Source organism: Colobus angolensis, unplaced genomic scaffold (assembly GCF_000951035.1).
Source record: "Colobus angolensis palliatus isolate OR3802 unplaced genomic scaffold, Cang.pa_1.0 Scaffold198, whole genome shotgun sequence".
In the NCBI taxonomy this organism is placed as follows: Eukaryota; Metazoa; Chordata; class Mammalia; order Primates; family Cercopithecidae; genus Colobus; species Colobus angolensis.
This window is the reverse complement of record NW_012115132.1, coordinates 3,342,845-3,366,330: the sequence shown is the minus strand read 5'-3', so window position 1 is coordinate 3,366,330 and position 23,486 is coordinate 3,342,845. Positions and strand designations below refer to the sequence as shown.

At 39.9% G+C, this 23,486-nt stretch overlaps 1 protein-coding gene across 2 annotated transcripts in view; it reads right to left on the bottom strand.

The window, feature by feature from the left end:
• SAMD12 (sterile alpha motif domain containing 12) overlaps window positions 1–23,486 on the bottom strand; it is a 418,596-nt gene that overhangs the window by 356,887 nt on the left and 38,223 nt on the right. For both annotated transcript variants that reach the window (XM_011941081.1, XM_011941080.1), the window contains exon 2: window positions 20,098–20,276. In XM_011941081.1, coding sequence (XP_011796471.1) covers window positions 20,098–20,276 — 179 coding nt within the window. The remainder of the gene's footprint in view (window positions 1–20,097; window positions 20,277–23,486) is intronic.

Genomic DNA, 23,486 nt, shown 5'->3' with positions numbered 1-23,486 from the left:
ACTTATTGTTTTAGAAAGAGACAGTTAATGAGCAAACAGTCAAAATATGAAGGCCAAAAAATTTTATAAGGGTATATCACTCCAATAATAAAAACTTATTTTTCTGTATTTTGTCAGCTCTTTTAAATGTGTATTTTTTATTATTCTAAAATAATACGCATACTATACTTATTTTAATGTTTCAAATTTTGTAGGAAAATTTCCCAAAGTATGTAAGCTTTAAACCCCACAAAACCCTCTCCCCAGGGTGCAAAATAAAAACAGAAGAAAATAGACTAAAAATGAGCATATTTAATGATTTAATAATGCTATTTTGACCACAATATTACAAAAATTTAAACTTTTGATAACGTATAGCAAATAAATCTATTTGGCGAAAACAAATTTTTAGGAAAATCACATCTCTGTATTTTAAATTTTTATCTGCATTGATCTTCTGTACAGTTAATTTAAAATAGAAATTAAAAGCATTTATAAATATCTAAAACTTTAATCTTTATCATTATCTTTGTATTTGTCCATTCTCATATTCTCATGCAACAATAAAGACATACCTGAGATTGAGCAATTTAAAAAGGAAAGAAGTTTAATTGACTCACAATTCAGCATGACTGTGAAGGCCTCAGGAAACTTACAATCATGGTGGAAGGGGAAGCACACATGTCCTTCTTCACATGGCAGCAGCAAGGAGAAGTACAGAGTGAAGTTGGGGAAAAGTCCCTCATAAAACCATTAGATCTTGTGAGAACTCACTCACTATCACAAGAAAAGCATGGAGATGACCATTCCCATGATTCAATTACCTCCCACCAGGTCCCTCCCACGACCCATGGGGATTATAGGAACTACAATTCGAGATGAGATTTGGGTGCAGACACTGCCAAACTGTATCAGTCTTAACACTGCCTTTGCCAATCAAAAAGAAGCCAAATGTTAAATTACAACTCTCAACCTGACTAGACGTAAAAGTAATTAATGTGTTAAAGTTTATGGTTCATGGAATTATCTGATTAATAAATTTTGTTCAGAAAGCTATAAAATATAATAAATCTCTATTGAGTCCACAAATATAGAAACCAATAACCAGTAATTGAGTGTAAAAGAAAAAAATTAGAAAAATAATGTTAAATAATTTAGATGTGCAGCATTTTTAAAAAGGACTTTCCCTGAGAATGACAAGATAGATGAGAAATGAGCTTGACTGCTGTCTAATACAATAGACATTGGATTTTCCTCCTTGATTTTTGTGTCAAAGGCTTATGAGTTCCTGAAGAAGGGATATAACTTTTCCTGTGTTGTGTTCCTTTTATTTTGCCTGTTAACATAATTGCAGCAAATCCAAGTGGAAATGTTTACCAGGCAGCTGAAAGTGAAGGAAGAGGACTCAGGAGAGAAGTCGGGCCTGAAGATAAGGATCAGATGTCACCTGCATCGAGACCGCCAAGGAGGGGAATAGTAAGAAACACCAGAAGACGGCTGCTGAAAGGCTCAGAAGTCACTCTATTTGAGAAATAAAGAAAAGTAAAAGAGGTCATTAAAAAAAAAAAAAGAGGGAAAAGTCAGAGAGATAAGCAGGAAACCAGGTTACAGCAGCACCTCATAGACGAAGGAAGGGAGCGCACTTCCAAAAACAAACACACAAAACAGGAATTGATCCACGACGTAAAACTCTGCAGAAAAGTGACAAAGAACAAGCGCCAAAAAAAGGGGCATGATGGTGAAAAAACGTAACTCATTGTTGACTTTATAGGCTACAGTTCCAGCAGTGTAGCCACAGATCAAATCACAAGCGTGCACGATACAGTAAATACTGGAAGTATATACAAATTATTCCCTGAAGATATTTATTTAGGACTAAAAGGAAGGATGTTTTAAAAATTAGGACGGTGGCCAAAGGAGAAAGCATATTTCTTTTGCTCCTTTTGATGTTGTCCTTTGATGTAACTGGAGTACATTCAAATAAACCTGTCCACTGGGAGGACCCAGGAGAGAAGTCAGGCCTGGAGATAAGGAGCTTGCTGTCATCTTCATGGAGATTGCCAAGGAGAAGAATGATACAAACATAAGAAAAAGGCTGCTGACAGTCTTATAAATCGCTATATTTAAGGAGTGAAGTGAAAAACAGAAACAAAAGGTTGCCTTTAATTGTGGCTATTTTAAAGATAGAGGACATTGTACATATGTTTAGACAACAACATTTTATAGAAAGACAAAATGCAAACCAAGAAAAGAAAAGGATATAACTGAGTCAGTCAGTCACATGCAGAGAATACATGAGATGATGAATTTAAGAGCAAGCAGCCTACTTCATAAATTTGGTGATGGGTTCACCAGTGTTAATTTTACTATTGGTCATACAAACATATGTTACATTGCTGTTATATATAGATCAAATATCACATATACTTTTTGAGTACAAAAACACGCGTGACCCTGGGAATCACTTTCGACAGCAGTCGGAGATGCCAGTCCCCTTCTCATTCCATTGTCAGCAGGAACCATCCATATCCAGAATATAAAGCTAAAGGCCTGTTCTGCCTAATCTTGCAATGGCTCTAAAGAGGACTCCAGGAGGAAGGTTGGGAAACTCTTAGAGCACTGAAAATAACTAAGCAAACACAACTTGAAATTTGTCATATTTTTCTTCCCTGAGTGAAAAAAATACTTAAGAAATAATCTACAAACAAAGCCTTTCCCTCATAAATATCCTGCTTAAAGTACTGAATAAAGTCCCAAGAAACAAAAGCCATGGTGGACTGAGAAGGAAAAATTCTAGTTTCTACTTGCATCTCCATACATAACTCATTTCTTGCAGGCTACTGCAAGTCAACTCATTTCTTTGCCTGTCAGTATTCTCAGAAGTAAAATAAGTAGGTTGGATTAGATTATTTCACCCATAACCATTCCTTTTCCCTCTATTATCTGTGAGTTTTGATCAATGCACACAAGCCTCTGCTTCCTGGTAAGTGGCTGCAAATCTTGGGGTTCCACTGGGTGCCATCCTCAACAAAATGGCAGAGTTGGCTAGAAACAGCCATGACTCACAGAAGTGCACTAATAAGCACTGCTGTAAATAACTTCATTGTGCTAAACCCCAGATGTTGCTGATAAATATTAGCCAAGTAAGCTCAAGAGGAGAAGGGGTCATTCAAGGAGAAGCACTAGTGTCTCAGAAAGTTGATGTGTAAATGGTAAGCCACATATACCAGATTTGCATAGAGGAGGTAAAAATAGGTCGGCTTCTTCAAAATAAAATAATTGCTTAAGCAGATTAACCATCCCCCCCACCCCCCTGCCACCCGCCCACTGACTCCTCAACACACACACATACACTAATGGTGCTGGTAAAACAACATTTACCTCTAAGTCTCAAGTCCAGCAACTGAGACCAGGTACAGGTGCTGAGTACCCAGTAACACATGGTAGAAGAAAGCATGAGCCACATGAAAATAAATGGAAGCAGTGGCTAACTGCTGTCACTTACATACAACACAAAATGGGGCACTAGAGAAATGCATGCCCTAGAATGTCCTGACATCAGTAACAATTGCTGGGACCCAGGAGAAAAGTTCTAAGATCTTCAAATGGCAATTTAATTTTAGCTCAGTAGTTCAGACTGAAAAGAGGACTGACAGTCTCTCTGTCTGGTAAAAAGAAAGTCATGATCGATACTGACTGGAGAGTAACAGTTAAGCATACCCATCTTTTTTGGGGTTTGCACTTGATCTGAGGTTCAGCAAGATTCCTGCCTATGAAGAGCTTACAGCCTAAGAGTACACAGCATTGCAGTGTTTCCAGATGCCACTTGGATTAATCTAGTCAGGCTACACTTATGGGGCAGTAGCAAACATACCTTGAAATCTAGGGACACTATGAAAGTTTATTTCTTGCTTAAACAAAGGTTGCTATAAGTCAGCTTCTGAATAGCCATCCTCCATGCAGTGACTTGGTGACTGAAGCTCTTTTGACTTTGGGTTCTGCTATCTTAACATGTGGCCACCATACTCCCCAAAGAGAAAAAGAAAGTTGGAAATTGCACTGGGGTTTTTGCTGCCCCAGCCTGTAAATGCAGCATGCCACTTTCTCTCACAGGCCACTATCTAGAACTAGTCATTCTGAGAGTTTGAGAAGTACAGTCTCCCAAGAATCCAGAAGGGGAGGAAAAGTGGATGTTGGTGAACTCCAGTAATAGCTATCATGACAGCACTGGTGAAAAGCAAATATACCCTCATATTCCTACAGGAAATTAATAAGCCTTAAAGCCAAGACTGTACCAGCTCATCCCAGTAGCCCTATTCTTCCTCTTTTCCAACTGCCTACGAAATGCATTGGTCTCCTTTCACTTGATGTATAAAACGGTTAGCCACAGGTAAACCTGGTTGGGGAGTAGGATCAAAAATTAGACTGAAAGAGAAAGGCCAGATGACCTATTTCTAGCCAAGTCCTTTCATGTTGTACCATTACCCTTCAAACTGAACAGCTGAGCCCTAAGGCCGCTCACAGTGCAATGATGAGAGAGCAAACATAATAATCATCAAAGAAGTAGCACCAGCAGGGGCAGGGAAACTGAAAGGATACCAACACCTCCTAGAGACAAGGACCAGCAGAAAACCCCTTGGTTTCTACATTCTTCATCACATGCACACACCTCATGTGACAAGCGTGACCTCTAATCTGTACATCTTTACTTGAGATCTCTTTGGAAGCCTAGATTTACAAGTTACAGCCTACTTGACATCTGTTGGATATAACTAAGAAACTACACAATTAACACAGTCAAAATGAAACTTGTGATTCCCCTCACCACCCTGAGGCTTCGCTTATTCTCCCTCTCTCTCTCACCAGTTTTCCCTATTTCACTGAATAATACCAACATCCAGTTAGCTGCTCAAACCAGAAACTTCTGAATGATCCTTTATTCCTCTCTTTGTCTCCATAGGTTACACCTAATCATGTCTTATTAATTCCGTCTTGAAAATAGATGTCAAATTTTTCCACTTCTCTCCATTTCGACTGACACCATCCTGGCTCAAGACACCATGATCTCTCAACTGTGTAAGCTACAAAAATCCCTTCCTCATCTCCTTGTTTTTGTGCTTGCTAGCTCTTAATCAGCTCTCTGGGGAGCAGCTAGAGTCTTCTCTTTATAAGTCCCTCCTCTGTGTAAAACCTTTCATTGATCTTCCATTGCACTAAGTATAAAATTCAGATGAAACCACATGATCTCCCCAATATCATTCTGAGCCATTTGGAAACCTGCCACAATGATCTTCTTTCTTTTCTAAGCAGGCTATATCCTTTCCTACTTCAGCGTATTTATAAAGGCAGACCATGCGCCCATCTTCCCGCACAGCTGCTCCTTTTTAACATTTCAGTTTCATCTCAGAAAACACCCTTCCTCTTTCATTCCCCTGTCCTCTACTCCATCTTTATTTTCGATCTCAGTTTCTCAAACCTCAGTTGGTTTCCTTCCAAATATATAGTAGAATTTGCATTATAGTACTTGAGATATGGTTACCCAAATAGAACAGAAACCCCATGAAGGTAGAACCCACTTCTGTCTTGCTCACTATAGTTATTACCAGAGAAGGGGCCTAATATACACTTTTGAATCTAGAACGGTTTGTGCATTTTCAAGGACATAAAAGCCACTCTCACTAAATAAAAGGGGGTTAAATGATATATTTTATACCATGTCAGGATCCTGCGTAACACAGGTCATAAACTAAACTGCCCATAGAAGCTTAGAAAGAAACATGAGTGAAGAGTACCAGACATAGGCAGATCCAAACCAGAGCGACTCTTCAAGAGGGGCAGCTTCTTGACAACTCCAAATTTAGGCTTATCATTTAGGTATATATTTAGGCTTATCATTTCCAGATCTTTTAATTTTTCAAGAGAAGTGAGAAATCCAGTGCTTTTAAAAGAAAAATTTCTGGATTTCTCCACTGTTAAAAAATAAACTTTCAGTTTGGATGAACAAACAAAACTTGGTGGTGGATTCAATATGGTTATGGGCAGCCAATTTGAATCCTGTGCTAAAAATATATACATTTTTTTTTCCAAACCACCCTGCCAAAACATTTCCTGAGGATAATGATGATAGCAAAAATAACAATAGTAAAAATCTTATATAGTGCTTACTGCATGTCAAATGCTATTCTAAGCACTTCACTTATAAACTCCAATGATCCTAATGACATTTCTCTCATGAGGTAGATATTATTATTATTCCTACTGGACAGATGAAGACACTCACTAAAGCAGAGAGAGGTAAGAAATTGGCCCTGGGTAAGTGGCAGAGCAGATATCAGACCCCAGAGCCTGTGTTCTTTACTATGGTATTTGAAGACAAGTAAAAAATAATGAAATCACATTTCCTCTACAAACACTGTCTGCTTGATATAAAATGCAAGCTTTGATGTTTTCCTGTCATCCATGTGTTCTAGTTCTGACCTGCTAACTAACAACCTCTAAGGTGTTACTATCACCCAGGCATGTGTAGGGTTAATCCTTCCTCATCTATTCAGTACAACATGAGAAAAGGCTGCTATCAGATTCTTCCCATCTCTCAAAATAGATAAGCTACACAATACACAAGTTAGATATGTGAATATCTACTACCTAAAACTGAGGAATTATCTAAGGGACAAAGAGGCACTGAAGTTCAGCTTTAGTTATGGTATTTAGCCAAAAATCTGCTATTAGGATTTGGCTTCAGCCTTGGTTTTTGGCAGGCCAAGTAGCCAGATGCCATTTCAACTATATTTGTGGCAACTCTGAACTTGTGTGCAATTAATTATCATTTGATCATATCTAACTGTTGTAACACTATCAATAACAAATAGCAGTGCCCTTTGGTTTTACTGTTGCTTTATGAAAATTCCCTTTCTAATAAATGTAGATATTGTAGGTGTGATTTAAACAGCGAAATCCTTCCAGTTTTTTTATATCTTAAAATCCTACCAGCCAGTTGAAGACTAAATGTATCCTAATTATTATAAGAATTCATTCAAACAAATAGTTGAGTCCTTCCATGTATTAGATATGGCGGTCAGTGTCAAAGACATGTCACCAAACATGGGGTCCTGCCTCACAGAGTTCATACTCTAGTGGATGATAACCTAAAATCATAATAAACATAAATTATATATGGTTTTAGAAAGTGGTGTGTTAGTGGGGTAAATAAATTACAGGACAGAATCAGGGATCGGGGCCTTGGAAGAGAGGATACTATTTTAGTAGAACTGACCATTTCAGCCTCACTAAGGAGGTGATACTAGAGCAAATATTTGAAGGAAGTTAAGGGGTACACCTTGTGTATCCCAAGGAAAGAAGATTCAAGGCAGAGGCAACAGCCAGTATAAAGGCTTGGAGGTGGGAAGGTACCTGGTTTGAACTAGTAGCAGCATGAGCATAGAAGAGCCTAGTAGCAGATGACAGGAGGGACTTGCCAGGGCACAGATCATGCAGGACATGGTAGGGCATTAAGACTTTGGCTTTAATTTGAGGAAAACAGGATGTGATTAGAGGATAATGAGCAGAAGAGGGACATGATCTGACTCACACATTAACAAGATCATTCTGGTTGCTGAATTGAGGGTCATGTTTTACAATGAATATTGTGAAAACATTACTTAAGAAGAAAACCCTCAAGTGAGAAAAGCAAAATTAAGCCTGATTTTGAGAATTTAAAAAAATCATCTTGTACAACCCAAAGCTTTAGTTTATGGGACTGTTTCAATGAAATTGCATCATGATCACCAGCAAGATGGCAAGTTCAGGAGTTAATGACTTTAGTCAGTTATTATTGGAGAGGAGGAAAGCTTATTGACTTGGGGGGAATATCACCATTAACACTACTACGGTAATGCCAGAGCTTGATAAAAGCGTATTTTGCTCCTTCACTGACCTCAGTCGAAAAAGAGCACATTTTCAGTATCATAAATATGCAGTATCATAAATAGAACAACCACAGGAGTTGACAGCTGAGAAATTAATACCACTGCTCTACAATGCCAGTTTTAAAAAATTCTGCTTGGTATAAGTTTAATTAAGTTGTAGTAAATAGGTATTCTTATTAATATTTCAGACTTATTCTTGTATACTAAGACATTCGTTTTATGATGGTGATATTCAACTTCAGTCAATAGTAATTTAACACTCAGCCATTTGGCATTTGGCCGAAATACAAATTTGGCGCAGGTTGAGCAACTTTAATCTAAAAATCCAAAATCAAAATGCTCCAAAACCCAAAACTTTGAGCAATGACATGATGTCATAAGTAGAACATTCCACTCTTGACCTCATATTATAGGTCAGTAAAAATACAGTCAAAAATTTGTTTCATGCACAAAACTATTTAAAATATTATGTAACATTGCCTTCAGGCTATATATATATATATATAAGATGTATATGAAACATAAATGAATTTCATGCTTAGACTTGGATTCCATCTCCAAGATACCTCATTTGGATGAGATATTGAACTTGGAATATACAAATAGTCCAAAATCTTAAAAAAATACAAAATCCAAAACATGTCTCATCCCAAGCATTTCAGATACAGGATGCTTAATCTGTACACATCAGACAAAATGTGTGTGCTTCCTAAAATTGATAGGTTGAAGCCCTAACGCCCAATAGGGTAGTGTTTGAAAGTAGCGCCTTTAAGAGGTAATTGGGGTTTTAGATGATGTCAATGGGGGTGGGGGGCCCCATGATGAGAATGGCATCCATACAGAGGAGAAAGAGACACCTGAGCTCCCTCACTCTCTGCCGTATGAGAACACAGTGAGAAGGTGATCTCTGCAAGACAGAAAGAGCATCCTCATTGGAACCGACTCAGCTGGCACCTTGATCTTGGATTTCCCAGCCTTCAAAACTGTGAGAAATAAATGTCTGTTGTTTAAGCTACCAAGTCTCCCATAATTTGTTACAGCAGCTGAGGCTGACTAATACAGCATATATCTAAGAGTATGTGTGATATCAACATTTGAAAACGATTTCTAATCCATACAGCCTTGGAAGTAATATTTCAGGTTTTACTTGGCACCTGGTAATCCAATTTTTCAGTTTAAGTCAGGAGTTCCTAATCACTTAAAAATAAAGAGAAGAAGCTGTTTTCCGTTGCCTTCAAGTTTGGGCCAGATCAGGGAGATGAGGTAGAAATCACAGGAGCCAGCTGATGCGTACACCAGGGACCCTGAATAGAGCTGCAGAGAAGGGTGAAAGAGCCACACCATCTGAAATCTTGGCCAATGCTAGAGGGTAGCAGAAGTCATAGGGCCTTATTCAGGCAATTGGAGACTTTTTTAAACTTTTAAGTTCAGGGGTACATGTACAGATTTGTTATACAGGTAAACTTGTATCAGGGGGTTTATTGTACAGATTATTTTATCACCTAGGTATTAAGCCTAGTACCCATTAGTTATCTTTCCCAATCCTCTACCTCCTCCCATCCTCCATACTCTCACAGGGCCCCGAATGTGTTGTTACCTTCTTTGTGTCCATGTGTTCTCATGATTTAGCTCCCACTTATAAGTGAAAACATGCTGTATTTGGTTTTCTGTTCCTGTGTTAATTTGCTAAGGATAATAGCCTCCAGCTCCATCCTTGTCCCTGCAAATGACATGATCTCATTCTTTTATATGGCTGCATAGTATTCCATGGGAATATATGCCACATTTTCTTTATCCAGTCTACCATTGATGGGAATTTAGGTTACTTCCATAACCTTGCTATTGTGAATAGTGCTGCAATGAACATATGTGTATCTTTATAATAGAATGATTTCTAGTCCTCTGGGTATATTATACCCAGTTATGAGATTCCCTGGGCATATGGTTTGGCTGTGTCCCCACCCAAATCTCATCCTGAATTTCCACATGTTGTGGGAGGGACCCAGTGGGAGGTAATTGAATCATGGGGGCAAGTCTTTCCCATGCTGTTCTTGCGACAGTGAATAAGTCTCACAAGATCTGACGGTTTCAAAAAGAGGAATTCCCCTGCACAAGCTCTTTGCCTGCTGCCATTCATGTAAGACATGACTTGTTCCTCCTTGCCTTCCACCATTATTGTGAGGCTTCCCTAGCCATGTGGAGTTTTAAGTCCTATTAAGCCTCTTTCTTTTATAAATTGCACAGTCTCAGGTATGTCTTAATCAGCAACATACAATAATACAGTAAATTGTACTGTATAAATACAATACAATAAATTGGTACTAGGAGGGATACAATAAATTGGTAGTAGGAGTGGGGCACTACTGAAAAGATACCCAAATATGTGGAAGTGGCTTTAGAACTGGGTAACAGGCAGAGGTTGGAACAGGTTGGAGGGCTCAGAAGGCGGCAGGAAAATGTGGGAAAGTTTGGAACTCCCTAGAGACTTGTTGAATGGCTTTGACAAAAATGCTGATAGTGATCAATAAAGTCATCAAAAAATTTGCAGCCTGACAATGTGATATAAAGGAAAATCCCATTTTCTGGGAAGAAATTCAAGCTGGCTGCAGAAATTTGCATAAATAATGAGAAACGAAATTTTAATCCCCAAGACAATGGGGAAAATGTCTCCAAGGCATGTCAGAGAGCTTCACAGCAGCCCCTCCCATCACAGGCCCAGAGGTATAAGAGAAAAAAGTGGTTTTGTGGGCCGGGCCCAGGGTTCCCATGCTGTGTGCAGCTTACGGACTTGGTGCCCTGCATCCCAGCTGCTCTAGCCATAGCTGAAAGGAGCCAACACAGAGCTTGGGCCGTCACTTCAGAGGGTGAAAGCCTCAAGCCTTGGCAGCTTCCATTTGGTTTTGAGCCTGCCAATACACAAGAGTCAAGAATTGGAGTCTGGGGACCTCCACCTAGATTCCAGAAGATGTATGGAAATGCCTGGACGTCCAGGCAGAAGTTTGCTGTAGGGGCAGGGTCCTCATGGAGAATCTCTGCTAGGACAGTGAGAAAGGGAAATGTGGGGTCATAGCCCCAGCACAGAGTCTCTACTGGAGCACTGCCTAGTGGAGCTGTGAGAAGACGACCACCATCCTCAAGACCCCAGAATGGTAGATCCACTGATAGCTTGCACCACGGGCCTGGAAAAGCATGCAGTACACTCAATGCCAGTCCATGAAAGTAGCCAGGAGGGAGGCTGTACCCTACAAACCCACAGGGATGGAGCTGCCCAAGACCATGGGAACCTACCTCTTGCATCAGTATGACCTGGATGTGAGACATGGAGTCAAAGGAGAGCATTTTGGAACTTTAAGATTTGACTGCCCTGCTGGATTTTGGACTTGCATGGGGCCTGCAGCCTCTTTGTTTTGGCCAATTTCTCCCATTTGGAATGGCTGCATTTACCCAATGCCTGTCCCCTCACTGTGTGTAGGAAGTAACTAACCTGCTTTTGATTTTACAGACTCCATAGGTGGAAGAGACTTACCTTGTCTCTAATGAGACTTTGGGCTGTGGACTTTTCAGTTAATGCTGGGATGAGTTAAGATTTTGCGGAACTGTTAGGAAGGCATGATTGGTTTTGAAATGTGAGGACATGAGATTTGGGAGGGGCCAGGGGCAGGATGATATGATTTGGCTGTGTCCCCACCCAAATCTCATCTTGAATTCCCATGTGTTGCAGGAGGGACACAGTGGGAGGTAACTGAATCATGGGGGCAAATCTTTCCCATGCTGTTCTCATGATAGAGAATAAGTCTCAGAAGACTTGATGGTATTAAAAAAAAGGAGTTCCCCTGTACAAGCTCTCTCTCTTTGCCTGCTGGCAAACATGTAAGACGTGCCTTGCTCCTCTTTGCCTTCCACCACGATTGGACTTACACTTCCACGTGGCTAGGGAAGTCTCACAATTAAACCTCTTTCTTTTGTCAATTGTGCAGTCTCAGGAAGGTCTTTATCAGCAGCATGAAAACGGACCAATACACCAAGTGGTATTGTTTGGCTGTGCCCCACCCAAAATCTCATCTTGAATTGTAATCCCCATAATCCCCACATGTTGTGGGAGGAAACTGGTGGGAGGTAATTGAGTCATGGGGGCTGTTTCCCCCATGCTCTTCTCGTGATAGTGAGTCGGTTCTCACAAGATCTGATGGTTTTATAAGCAGCTGGCATTTCCCCTTCTGGCATTCATTCTCTCTCCTGCTGCCCTGTGAAGAGGTACCTTTGCCATGACTATAAGTTTCCTGAATCCTCCCCAGCCAAGCAGAATTGTCGGTCAATTAAACCTCTTTTTTTTTTGAGATAGAATTTCACTATTGTTGCCCAGTCTGGAATACAATGGTACATTCCTGGCTCACCTCAAGCTCTGCCTCCTTGGTTCAAGCGATTCTCCTGCCTCAGCTTCCTGAGTAGCTGGCACTACAGGCACCTGCTGCCACGCCAGGCTAATTTTTTGTATTTTTAGTAGAGACGGGGTTTCACTATGTTGGCCATGCTTGTCTCGAACTCCTGACCTCAAGTGTTCTACCCATCTTGGCCTCCCAAAGTGCTGGGATTACAGGTATGAGCCACTGCACCCAGCCTAAACCTCTTTTCTTTATAAACTACCCAGTCTTGGGTATTTTCTTATAGCAATGTGAGAACAGACCAACACACTGGGTCAAATGGTATTTGTTTTTTGGTCTTTGAGGAATCACCATAATGTCTTCCACAATGAATCTAAGTGAAGTTTAGAATGACTGCCACAGACTATAATAAGGAATTTTCTTGGTCTCAGTGACAACCTAGAGTGAACTTTTGAAGGGTAAAGGGTAATGGAATGGCTTTGGAAGTATCCCTTGTCCATTGTGTGGATAATATGCCACTTGTACCAACCCAGAAAAGCATTCTCTTGATATCATCAACCACTAGAGAACTCAGACATCCTTTGCTCATTTGTGGAGGAGCTAAAGATAATGAAATAACTATGAGGCAACATACATAAACCCAGAGGCAAGGAGCTTCTGTATCATATGAACTGACTTATTCCTTCATTTATCAAAAATGTAATCTTTTTATTATGTGCTGGACACAGTAGTAGGCATTGATATTGCAGCAGTGAACAAGACAGACAAGATCATTGCTCTCAAATAGTTTAAATTCTGTGGAGAGACAGAAAACAAACAAGATTATTTCAGACCAGAAAAAGTTAAATGCAGGACATCAAACCAAGTGATGTCAGAGAATGTGACTGGGGACTCATTTAGTTAGGGTGGTCTGGAAAGACCTCTTGGAGAAGCACATTTGAGCTAGGACCTAAATGACAAGGAACTAGCTGAACAATGATCAAGGGGAGAACATTATAGGCAGAAGGGATGGCAAGTACCAATAATCTCCAAAGATAATCACTTTAGTAATTTAGTAGTTTGGGTGGATAAACTCAAATGAATCTGGTGGACTCTGATACACTCGCCTGAATACTGCCCTCCTTTTACTTTGTCAGATGGCATATCCCGTACTCTTCGTCCACTAGACAAATACTATTAACTAAGTGGCTCCAAGCACTTGTTATTTCCTATAGATTTGTCAGCACAAAAGAGGGAAAAGCACTGTTCATGTGTTGGAGGAACTGTGTTTTAGGTAGACTGTGTCACTGCTGGCCTCAAGATCTTTGTGAAGTCATTCAGTCTCATCTGAGTCTCATCTCCCTAACCTGTAAAATAAATTAGATGGTCAAATGCTCTCTAGGTTTTCTTCTTTGTTCATCATACAATGAACCTATGGCTTAAATGTATCCTATTAATTGTCATACTTTTCAGAGCTTAACATGCTAGTAATGAAAGCTTACCTCTTCAGATATAAGTTTACTGTAGTTTCATTTGAGCCCTGTCCAAGAACTCAATGTACATGTACTGGGGTCCTGAAACTCACATAGCATGAAGTCATATTTGCTTGTCTCTTGTTCTGACCCTTATGAGAATTCTTAAGAAAGTACATGCTCATTATGTTTCACATGCATTGTGTCCTTTCCTATCATGGGTGACATTATATTGGGTTGGCAGCTTCGTTTGGAGACATTTTTGCTCCTTGAGCCAAGAAATACAGACAGCCAAGAATTAGATCATTCTATCCCTAAATTGCAACAGAACTTCTCAAAGGCAGCTAAGCAATGTAATTTGATCAAGGTTAAGTACAGTCAACCCTTCATCTTTTAACCTAAGTCTAAGTTCTTTTTGCTCTCTGTTTTAATCCCAGATCAATGGTTCCTGCTTACTGTTACAAATGTCCACAAGTTGCCCTGCAGTCAACTCTCATTTATCTGCCTGTGGCTTATCCAAAGCACCCAGTTTTCTCCTCCTCCTGCCTCCAGCACCAAGTTCCAGGCCAGCTCCTTTTAACTCTGTGCCAAAGAAATACAAACTAAATCTAATATTAGCCTAATGAGAAAAGGCTATCTGCTGCCAAAGATTCACATAATGCATCCCAAAGCCAACTGCAAGCAATTATTCACTGATTTAGATGTTGGCATTGCTTCTCCCTTATATAATACAGCAATCGAGATTTGCTGTTTTCTCCCTGAGGAGTAATGAATACATGCAGCATTTTAACCTCTTATTTTGCCTAGTTGGCCAGATTCTCAGTTTAACAGACTATATTTTATTTTGAAATAAATAGATCATTTGTATATTTCATGTTAGGAGCATTAAAAACCTTGAATTTAGAGCCATTAGACATAGAGAGTTACATCTTCCTCCAGATTTTTAGCCAGAAACTAAGTTTTAGTGAGTCATTTTACATCCTTGGGTTTGTCAGCTGTAAAATGGGGATACATTTTTATGAAGGAAAGGTACAGGGGAGGCATGCAAATATAAGGAACACTCAAAGTTCTGACTCCAGGAATTAGCATTGTGGCAGGAAAAAAAAAGGGATTATCAACCTTATGAAACCCTTATTTGACAGGCATAAAAACACAGTAAGCTGAAGTTTCCTCATGAACACCTAGAAAATCAAGTCTAGAAGTCAGGAATTCCCAATGTCATGTTTGGGCCACTTGTAAGGACACATTATAGAATTCCGAGATAGGAAACAGATAGGATACTGATGGGCTGATGGGTTGATCTTATTCCACAGCCAGAATTGCCATAGACACTCAAATTCCAACCATCAGAGCATTTGGGAACATCAATTTCAAAAGAAACTCCTGAGTATTTTGATAATTTTTTTAAATGATTGAAGCACTTGTCCACTCAGGTCCAAGGATGAGGATCAGACAGAATATCAACACAATTCCATTTTTCATCTTATTTCTATACCCAGAGAATTTCAATGGTTTCCCACAGATTAGGGCAGCACTGTCAAATAGGACTTTCTGCCATAATGATCATGTTCCATGTCCACACTGTCCAAAACAGCAGCTCCTGGAACTATGCGATAATGAACACTTGAAATGTGGCTGGCATGACCAAAGAAATCAATTTTTGCATTGTATTCAATTTAAATAAATCTGAATATCCACATGTGCTAGTGGCTATTGTATTGAACAATGGAGGTGGAAAGTAAATCCATGTTACTCACTCCAGCATTCAAATTCCATCACACAGTTTGGCCCCAACCTATTGTTCCAGACTCAATTTCTGACACACACACTCTGACCCAAAGAGACTGATGGTGAACACACCTGGGCATATCTGCTACCATACCTTGGCTCACAGTGCTTAAACGTCATGGCTAAAGGCACCCTCGATTCTTAGGGCTACATATTGGAATTTATGCATACTTCACACCATAGGTTAAGTTCTTCCTGGGCTAGAGTACGCTCCCTCGCAGTCTTGTTCTGACTGCTCTGTGAGTAAAGCGTTAATGAATCTCAGGGCTGGCCTGTCTGAGAAGGACTTCAGTCTCCCATAGGGCTGGTTTTTTGGAAACTGCTACGTGGAACCACTCCTGGTCTTCAGGAGCTGTGGCTTTGTCTTGAGTCTACATGACTAGAACAGTATAATAGAACAGTGAAAAAAAGAGGCTGTGCCTTCTCTGTATCAAAAAGACGCATCCTCACCTGGACTCTCAACTGTGACAGCTGTGTGGGTGATGGGTCAAAAGCAGCTGTGTACTTGGATAACTTCTGGCCTCTCAATGAGATGAAAATGCTTTGCCAACTGTATTTCTTGCCTGTACCCTCCTATGAAGCTAAGTAAACAGAGTATTTTACTCTTAAACTGGTAACTATAGCTGTGGCATTGTATGGCATGCATATTCTCTCTGAGTTTCCAAGTACTCACAAGAATTTAGGACTCATATTGGTAAGTAGATTTTGTGGATCCACATTTCAACTGGATTCATTTTTTATTTCCAACTAAACTGTATGCTTCCCAATAAGACTTACAAGTGATCTGGGTACTCTACTGGTTTCTCTTTGGTCTATAAGAGCTGGAGGCAACTTGTGGCTAGATGACCTTTTTCTGGAATAAGGGTTCTGAGTCTTTTGAGGAATTGGGGCTAAGGGTCCCAAAATGTCACTTTCTAAGATAGAGTATTATTTTGCCCAAAATGAATACAGATACACACACACATTTTAAAATTATGAAAGCATACAAATTTCAGTGTCAACAGGGTAGATTAAGCACATGTTACCATCCTCCCCCAATCCACATATACACACAGACTCTAGCATTGCCTATTAAAGATAAGCTCACTAAGCTCCTCTGGAACAGGTGGTGCACTGAGGGATTGGTTTCAAATCCCAACATGGCAGGACTCAGAGTGGCGGGGCCCAAAGGCACACTAAGGAGCTGGAACAAGATTTCCAGTGAGAAGTCTGCATATGGAGGAACTTGATTTGCATAATCAGTCAGAAGCAGACAGAGAGAACGTCAAATTGAAACATTAGTGTAATACTTAGTCAGAGCTCTCACATCCCAGAGTTCAGGTAAAGGTAGATGCAAAAGCACCTTACCAGAAGGCTCTACAATTCAAGGCACACATGGCCAAAAAGACCCCATGATAATTCACTTAACCGGCAGATAAACCACCAGCAAGAATTAGAAGCCATGTGAGGAAATTCAGCACCCTAAAAGCATAATACTAACCCAACAAACAGAAAAAGTCATGGTTGAGCTACTAAAGTTAATGGGACAATCTGAAAACAGCTTTAAAATAAATACACTTAAAGTAATACATATCTTATTTAAAATGCAAGCAAAGTAGTACAGAGAGTAAACATTTTCTCCATAATTTTAACTCCAGATAGAAACTGCTGCTCAAACTGTGGAAAACCCTCCCAGACACAGTGATGCCTTTATACAGAGACAGACATTTTTACATAAATGGAAACAAACTATATCTACTGTGTCAATAACCTGCCCTTCTCGTTCCCTTTCTACTTTAAAATATTATCACATACATTTTCCCACATAAATACCTATAGGTCTCCTGCATCCTCACAAACGAAAACTTATATCCCATTGCATTAATACACAGTTTCTTTAGCCAGCGTCCTGTGAATGAACATTTGGGCTATTTTCAATGTGTTCTCCTGTAGCCATCTTTGTACATATGGATGATTATTTCCTTAGGCAAGTTCCTAGAGAGGAAATTATTGGCTCCCAAATTGCACACATTTAAAATTTTGATAACTATTATCAAACTCGTCATCCAGAAAAGCTGTACCAATTTACATTACTGAATGGCTTTAGAGGTATGCATTTCTAGCCACAGGTTTTTTAAGGTAGGTTTAGAATGGGTCAGTTTACCAGAGATTCAAGTATACACCCAAGAAAAGAGAAGAAGGCTCACAACTCTACTAGTCCTCTAAATGCAACGGAAGGGAAAATGTAAATGTGTTTGTACCTGCACAAAACAAATGCATGTTGTCTAAGGTACAAAAGCTTCAGGGTCAGTCATGCCGCTGGCATCCATAGTAATCACACTATAGTAATTTTAACTCTGTTCCCCCAGCAGCCACTGTTGTTCCCTCGTCCTCCGTTTAAACAAGTGGACAAATTCTTTATCTAAGCTTTACTAAAGCCTCTTGTCTGTCCACCCCTAAATATGATGGCAGTGTGGAAAACCCAGAATCTCCTTTCAACCTCATTTATTGGGGATGGGTATTCACTGTAGATGATTTGCATAAACTCGAATCTGGTTTCCAATATCAGTTTGTTCCCGAAGAAAGGCTCATTATACACATCCACACTCTCACTGAAGTATGTTTTCAGCAAAGCAACTATAAAATGCTTCAGGGGCAAAGACACAAAATTTCAGGATTCACAACAATATCACATATTCAAGATAATTCAGAAATAAAATCACTCAGATTTGAATCAAATTTTGTATATTACCAATCTCTACAAATATAAGAGATACACACTAGAAATGTTTAAAGTTGAATTTAAATCAGACAAATATCAATAGTTAACTTTTCTTTTATCTCTACTCTAATTTTTAATATTTTAGGCATCCTTTAGAAAATATCTCACTCATAGAAAGTCTATTTATCTTCCTAAAAAGGACCCTTAGGGTGTTTTTTCCCCGGCTCTTTCAGGATGCCCATGTAGCAACATGGATTGATCAGGTTTAGCTGTCTTAACAGGGTTCACTCATTTCCAATGCTGCTCACAAACCAAACTTCATTGATCATCAGCCAAGAAATATGCTATGTTTTGCCATTTCTCTTAGCTAAAATGTCTAGCATAAAATACCTGCAATATATTTCTTAGTAATCATTCCCCATTCCCTACAACACACACGTACTTAATGTCAACAATTTTTAATTATCCACACTAAAGAAGAGAAGTAATAACAGTAATTATTCCAAACTGTAGATAAAGCAAAAAATTCACGTCTGATTTTGGAAGACCTTATTTGGAGGAGAAGGGAGTTGGTTATTGTACAACAGTAAGGTGACCTTTTTCCTTAAGATTTTTCTTGGGTGCTTACAACATTTGCTTTCCAAGGCATGCATACATTCATTTGCTCAACCAACATTTGAAAGGAAATTGTCTTGCAGGGAATACACAAAGGGAGAAACAAAACTATATGAAGATTAATTTCCTCCATGTCCAAGAGGGAAACAAATACGAGTATCTTCAACAACACTGTGCCCCCAACATGAACATCTACACTGGTTTCAAATACCCGGATAGTGCCAGTTCCATTGGAGGAAGCCTTTAGAAGAGGCTGTCCTTACTAAAATATTACCTACCTCACAGAACCCAAGTTTCCATACATCTTCACCAATGCCTATTTTGTCAGTTCTCTGGTACCTATGTTTAGGTTAAAGACTGAAAAGAACTAAGTATCCTACAGCAGAATAAAATGATTTTCTCTTTCGTTAAGTCCTTCAAATAGTACCTGAGATATACATGCATATTTCATAAAATATCAGCTATTACTAATTAACAATACCTGTAAGCACAAGCCTCTCATATTCATGAAGTACTGGGACTTTTTTTTTTTTTTTGAGACGGAGTCTCGCTCTGTCGCCCAGGCTGGAGTGCAGTGGCCGGATCTCAGCTCACTGCAAGCTCCGCCTCCCGGGTTTACGCCATTCTCCTGCCTCAGCCTCCCGAGTAGCTGGGACTACAGGCGCCCGCCACCTCGCCCGGCTAGTGTTTTTGTTTTTTTAGTAGAGACGGGGTTTCACCATGTTAGCCAGGATGGTCTCGATCTCCTGACCTCGTGATCCGCCCGTCTCGGCCTCCTAAAGTGCTGGGATTACAGGCTTGAGCCACCGCGCCCGGCCAGTACTGGGACTTTTATAAAATGCTTCCACAAGCATGCAATCATTTGACTTACTCGACCTGATGAGAGAAGTCATTTTATGATTCCCTTGTGTAGATGAAGAATGTGCAACTCAGAAAGTCACATGACTTGCCCAACACCATAGAGTGGTAAGTCTGAGCCTGGCAGGTGAATCTTTTAGGTTTAAGTACAGGGCATTCTTCTCTATAACCTCAGAGCCTCATGCTCTGAGACTGGCCACAAATGGGTTTCAATTTCATTCCAAAGGGAATACAGTTAATATTTTCATTTATAGTTATTTATCAGCAAGATGCAGTGCTCATTTGACCACAGATACAACGGTAATTAGTGAAAGCACTCAGCTCTTCTCTGTGGCTGGACTACAACATATCACGGCTGCAGCTTTCAAATCTCTGTAATTAACTGGAATATTACGCACCTTAGCCGTCTCAGATTCTGCCTGCAGTCGCTTGGGGGTTCCTTTCTGGTCAGGCACCTTCTGGAAATTTTTGTTTTTAATGGATTGAGATTCCACACCTTCACCTTCAATTTGCAGTTTAATACCTTCTGCATGGGCAGGGTGATCAATGCCCCCTGGATTCAAACCACAGTGAAGAGCTAGGAAAAAGCAACAAATAGAACTCAGAAAACAAACCACATAAAGAAGGTGCCCATGACAGAAAATATTTCATCAAGCCTAAGTAGGAACAAAACGAGGCATCTGTGAGTCAAGAAGTGGTGTGATTACTACGATAAATAATATGGTGAGGAGGGAGCATGGTATAGTGGGAAACTCTGAGCTTGAAAATCAGCAAGATTTAGGTGCAAATCCAGAAGCCCTCAATTCCAAGTTGTTTGACTTTTAGCAAGTTACGAATCCCCACGTTACAGATGAGAATACCAAATCGGGCAACGTTGTCACTGCTTCCCACACATGCAGTTATTTCAACCCTACAGTTTAGTTTATATCTCTGCTTCCATCTGAAAAGTGCTCACCCTCTCTCCTTCTGAACCTTCTCTATTATTTAAGAATCCACTCAAGTCCACTCTCTTGCATTAATTCAAGCAATATTTCTTAAGCACTTACTATGTGCCATCCCTGGGTTAGATCCTGGAAACATGGATTTACGTATGACAGATATTATCTTCAAAGAACTCACAATGTAATAAAGGAGGCAAACAAAAGGACTGGTGATTTTCAAACAGAACTGTCACTTCTACATGACAAAAAAGAAAAATCCAGGGTGAAGGGCTCAAGGGCATCAAGCCCAGTGGCTTCCAGTTTTTTGCATCTTACTCTCTTCCATGCCCTGTAACATAGATATTCCACACATAGAATGTAAAGCTGATTTTCTGGGGATATTTATTCATCTAACAAACACTGAGTCCCCGCTATGTACTCTGTATTATCAAATAAATAGCAATGAATGTTGTAAGATATGCATTCCACTACTACATGAACTACCATGTATGTCTATGTGCAGATGGCAGGTATATGTGTTTTGACTTCTCTGGTAGTAAATTATTTCATTTCCCTGTTACCCCAACTCTTCAAATTCAGGTAAACTCCTATCCTCATCCCCTTTCCTTTATTCACAGAGAAGTTAAGGCCAGGTACTTAATACCCCTATCTTCCCCAGGTCTCTGCTTCATCAATAATCTCCTTTTACCCAACATTTTTAGGCTTTCCCCTTTCTCAGTATTCTTTCCCTCCAGCCAGCTTCTGTGACTCAAAAAGTCCAACCCTCTGTTTGGCACTCCATTCAGGCCACAGTTTCCTCTTTGCCTTATCTTTGCCAGGATTCTGATGAGTACTTTAGACCTGAGGGATGACGCAGGCTTCCCAAAAGAAGTGGTGTTTTCCTCTCACTATCACTCCCTCCTTAACAGATACTATCTATTCCCATGTTCCCAATCAACATTCTGGTGACTTCCAAATATTAACTGCTGCCTAGACAGACCTTTCTTATGAATGTTAGGCAAGTAAAACTGCAGCAGAAACAATTTGCCTGTTCCAGTCTTCACAAATTACACAGAAACTGATGAGACATCCTTAACATCACTCTATGATTTATCACTTCCCTTCCATCTATCAGCAAATCCAATAGCTCTACATATAACATACTGCTCAAATATTGAATGATACTTCTTTAAAAAAACAAACTGATTGCACAAAGGTCCATGCATGTGATCTTATTTCTACCACTTTATGTGGACACTATTTATGAATTTCTCTTCTCCTAGTCTCTAAGCTTCCTATTTAGCGGTACATTCTGGGCACTTAACATATATTAGTTCATATCTCCCTTTTGGGCTTTGTTCTGAATCTCAAATGATCTTCATGAAAAACTCTGAGACATAACTATGTTCATTTCACAGATAAGGAAAATGAGGTTCGAAGGGGTTAGGTTCACAAAAGGGCATACTATACTGGTGTGTACAGAAAGGTCACAAAAATTATGAATCATTTAGGATACACAATTTCATATCACACATGGAAAAATCCAAACTGGATTAAACGGTAAGGAAAATTATTAGCTGTTAGAGTAAGAAGTCCAGTAACGGCACAAGTTCAGAATTAGCTGATTTGCCTCTTGGTAGTTTCATCAAGCACTGTGATTTTGATTCTTTCTTCATTCTACTGTCGATAGCATCACCTTTATCCTGAACCTGGGTCCCTTTGTAGCATCTAGACTATAAGCTTTTGGTTTTCATCTTGAAGCAGAAAGGGCTTGGTTGACTATGGCTTTTTCTCCCAAACCGCTTTCAAATTTTATTCTCTTTTCTCATTGGCCAGGAGTGAATTACATGCCTATTACTGAACTAACACCCTGGCAGTGGAAATAGGATTACCCTTAAACCAACCGACCAGCTCAGGTCAATTCCCCAAACCACACTGCTGCTACTCTGCAGGGCTGTAGCAGAATGGATGCTGGGGAACCAACCACAATGCCCACTTTAGGCAGTGCTGGAAAGAGAACTCAGTAGCCAAAGCCTCTGAGAGCTTGAAGCTAATTACTGTTAATATCAATCAGCTTCTCCATCTCCAAAGACTAGCCTACTTACAATGAATATTCAATTAAATATACCAGAGTTGTGATTATTTTTAAAAGGTGTGCTTGTGTAGGGAGATGGGGGATTGGCATGGGATGGATTCAGACATTAATGAAGAAAAGAAAAATGTGTAGCTTTAATCTTTCTGTCTAGCTTTATCCTCTGCTTATTTTTTCCTACCTTGAAATTCATGACCTAGGAACCACTGAGCTGCTGGTAGACCTCCTATTCTCTTCCCCATCACCTCCCCACCAAATTTGACTCTTATACTTCCTTCACCTCTGATCATGGTGGTCCCACCACCTAGAAATGCTGGTCCTACTCCAACCTAATCCTACCTCCTGCTCTCTGGGAGGCTAACTCCTATTCACCTCATGTCAGCTCAGACCTCTTCTTCAGAAAGTCTTTTAGGAGTCTCTGGCTACCAGAGCAAGAACCCATTCCCTATGCTCCCTCTTGCACACAGTCCCCTGGTGCTTCATTTTCCTCAGAGTACTGAGAATGTCCATGTAATTGATCTACCTGCCTTGCCCTGCACAACTGTAAGCTCCTGGAGGGCAAGTACCATCTGTTTTTCATCTCCATGACTTCCATTCCTGAGTCCAGGACCTGGCACATAAGAGACATTAAGGAAACACTTGTTCGGCTGCAGAATGAACCAGCAATTCCCTTCCTTTACACAATCATGCCTTAAATCAGAAGGAAGCCTTGCTCTGCTAGTAAATACTTGGCATTCAAAATGTAAGGTATCTATAAACCGGAGGCGGAATACAG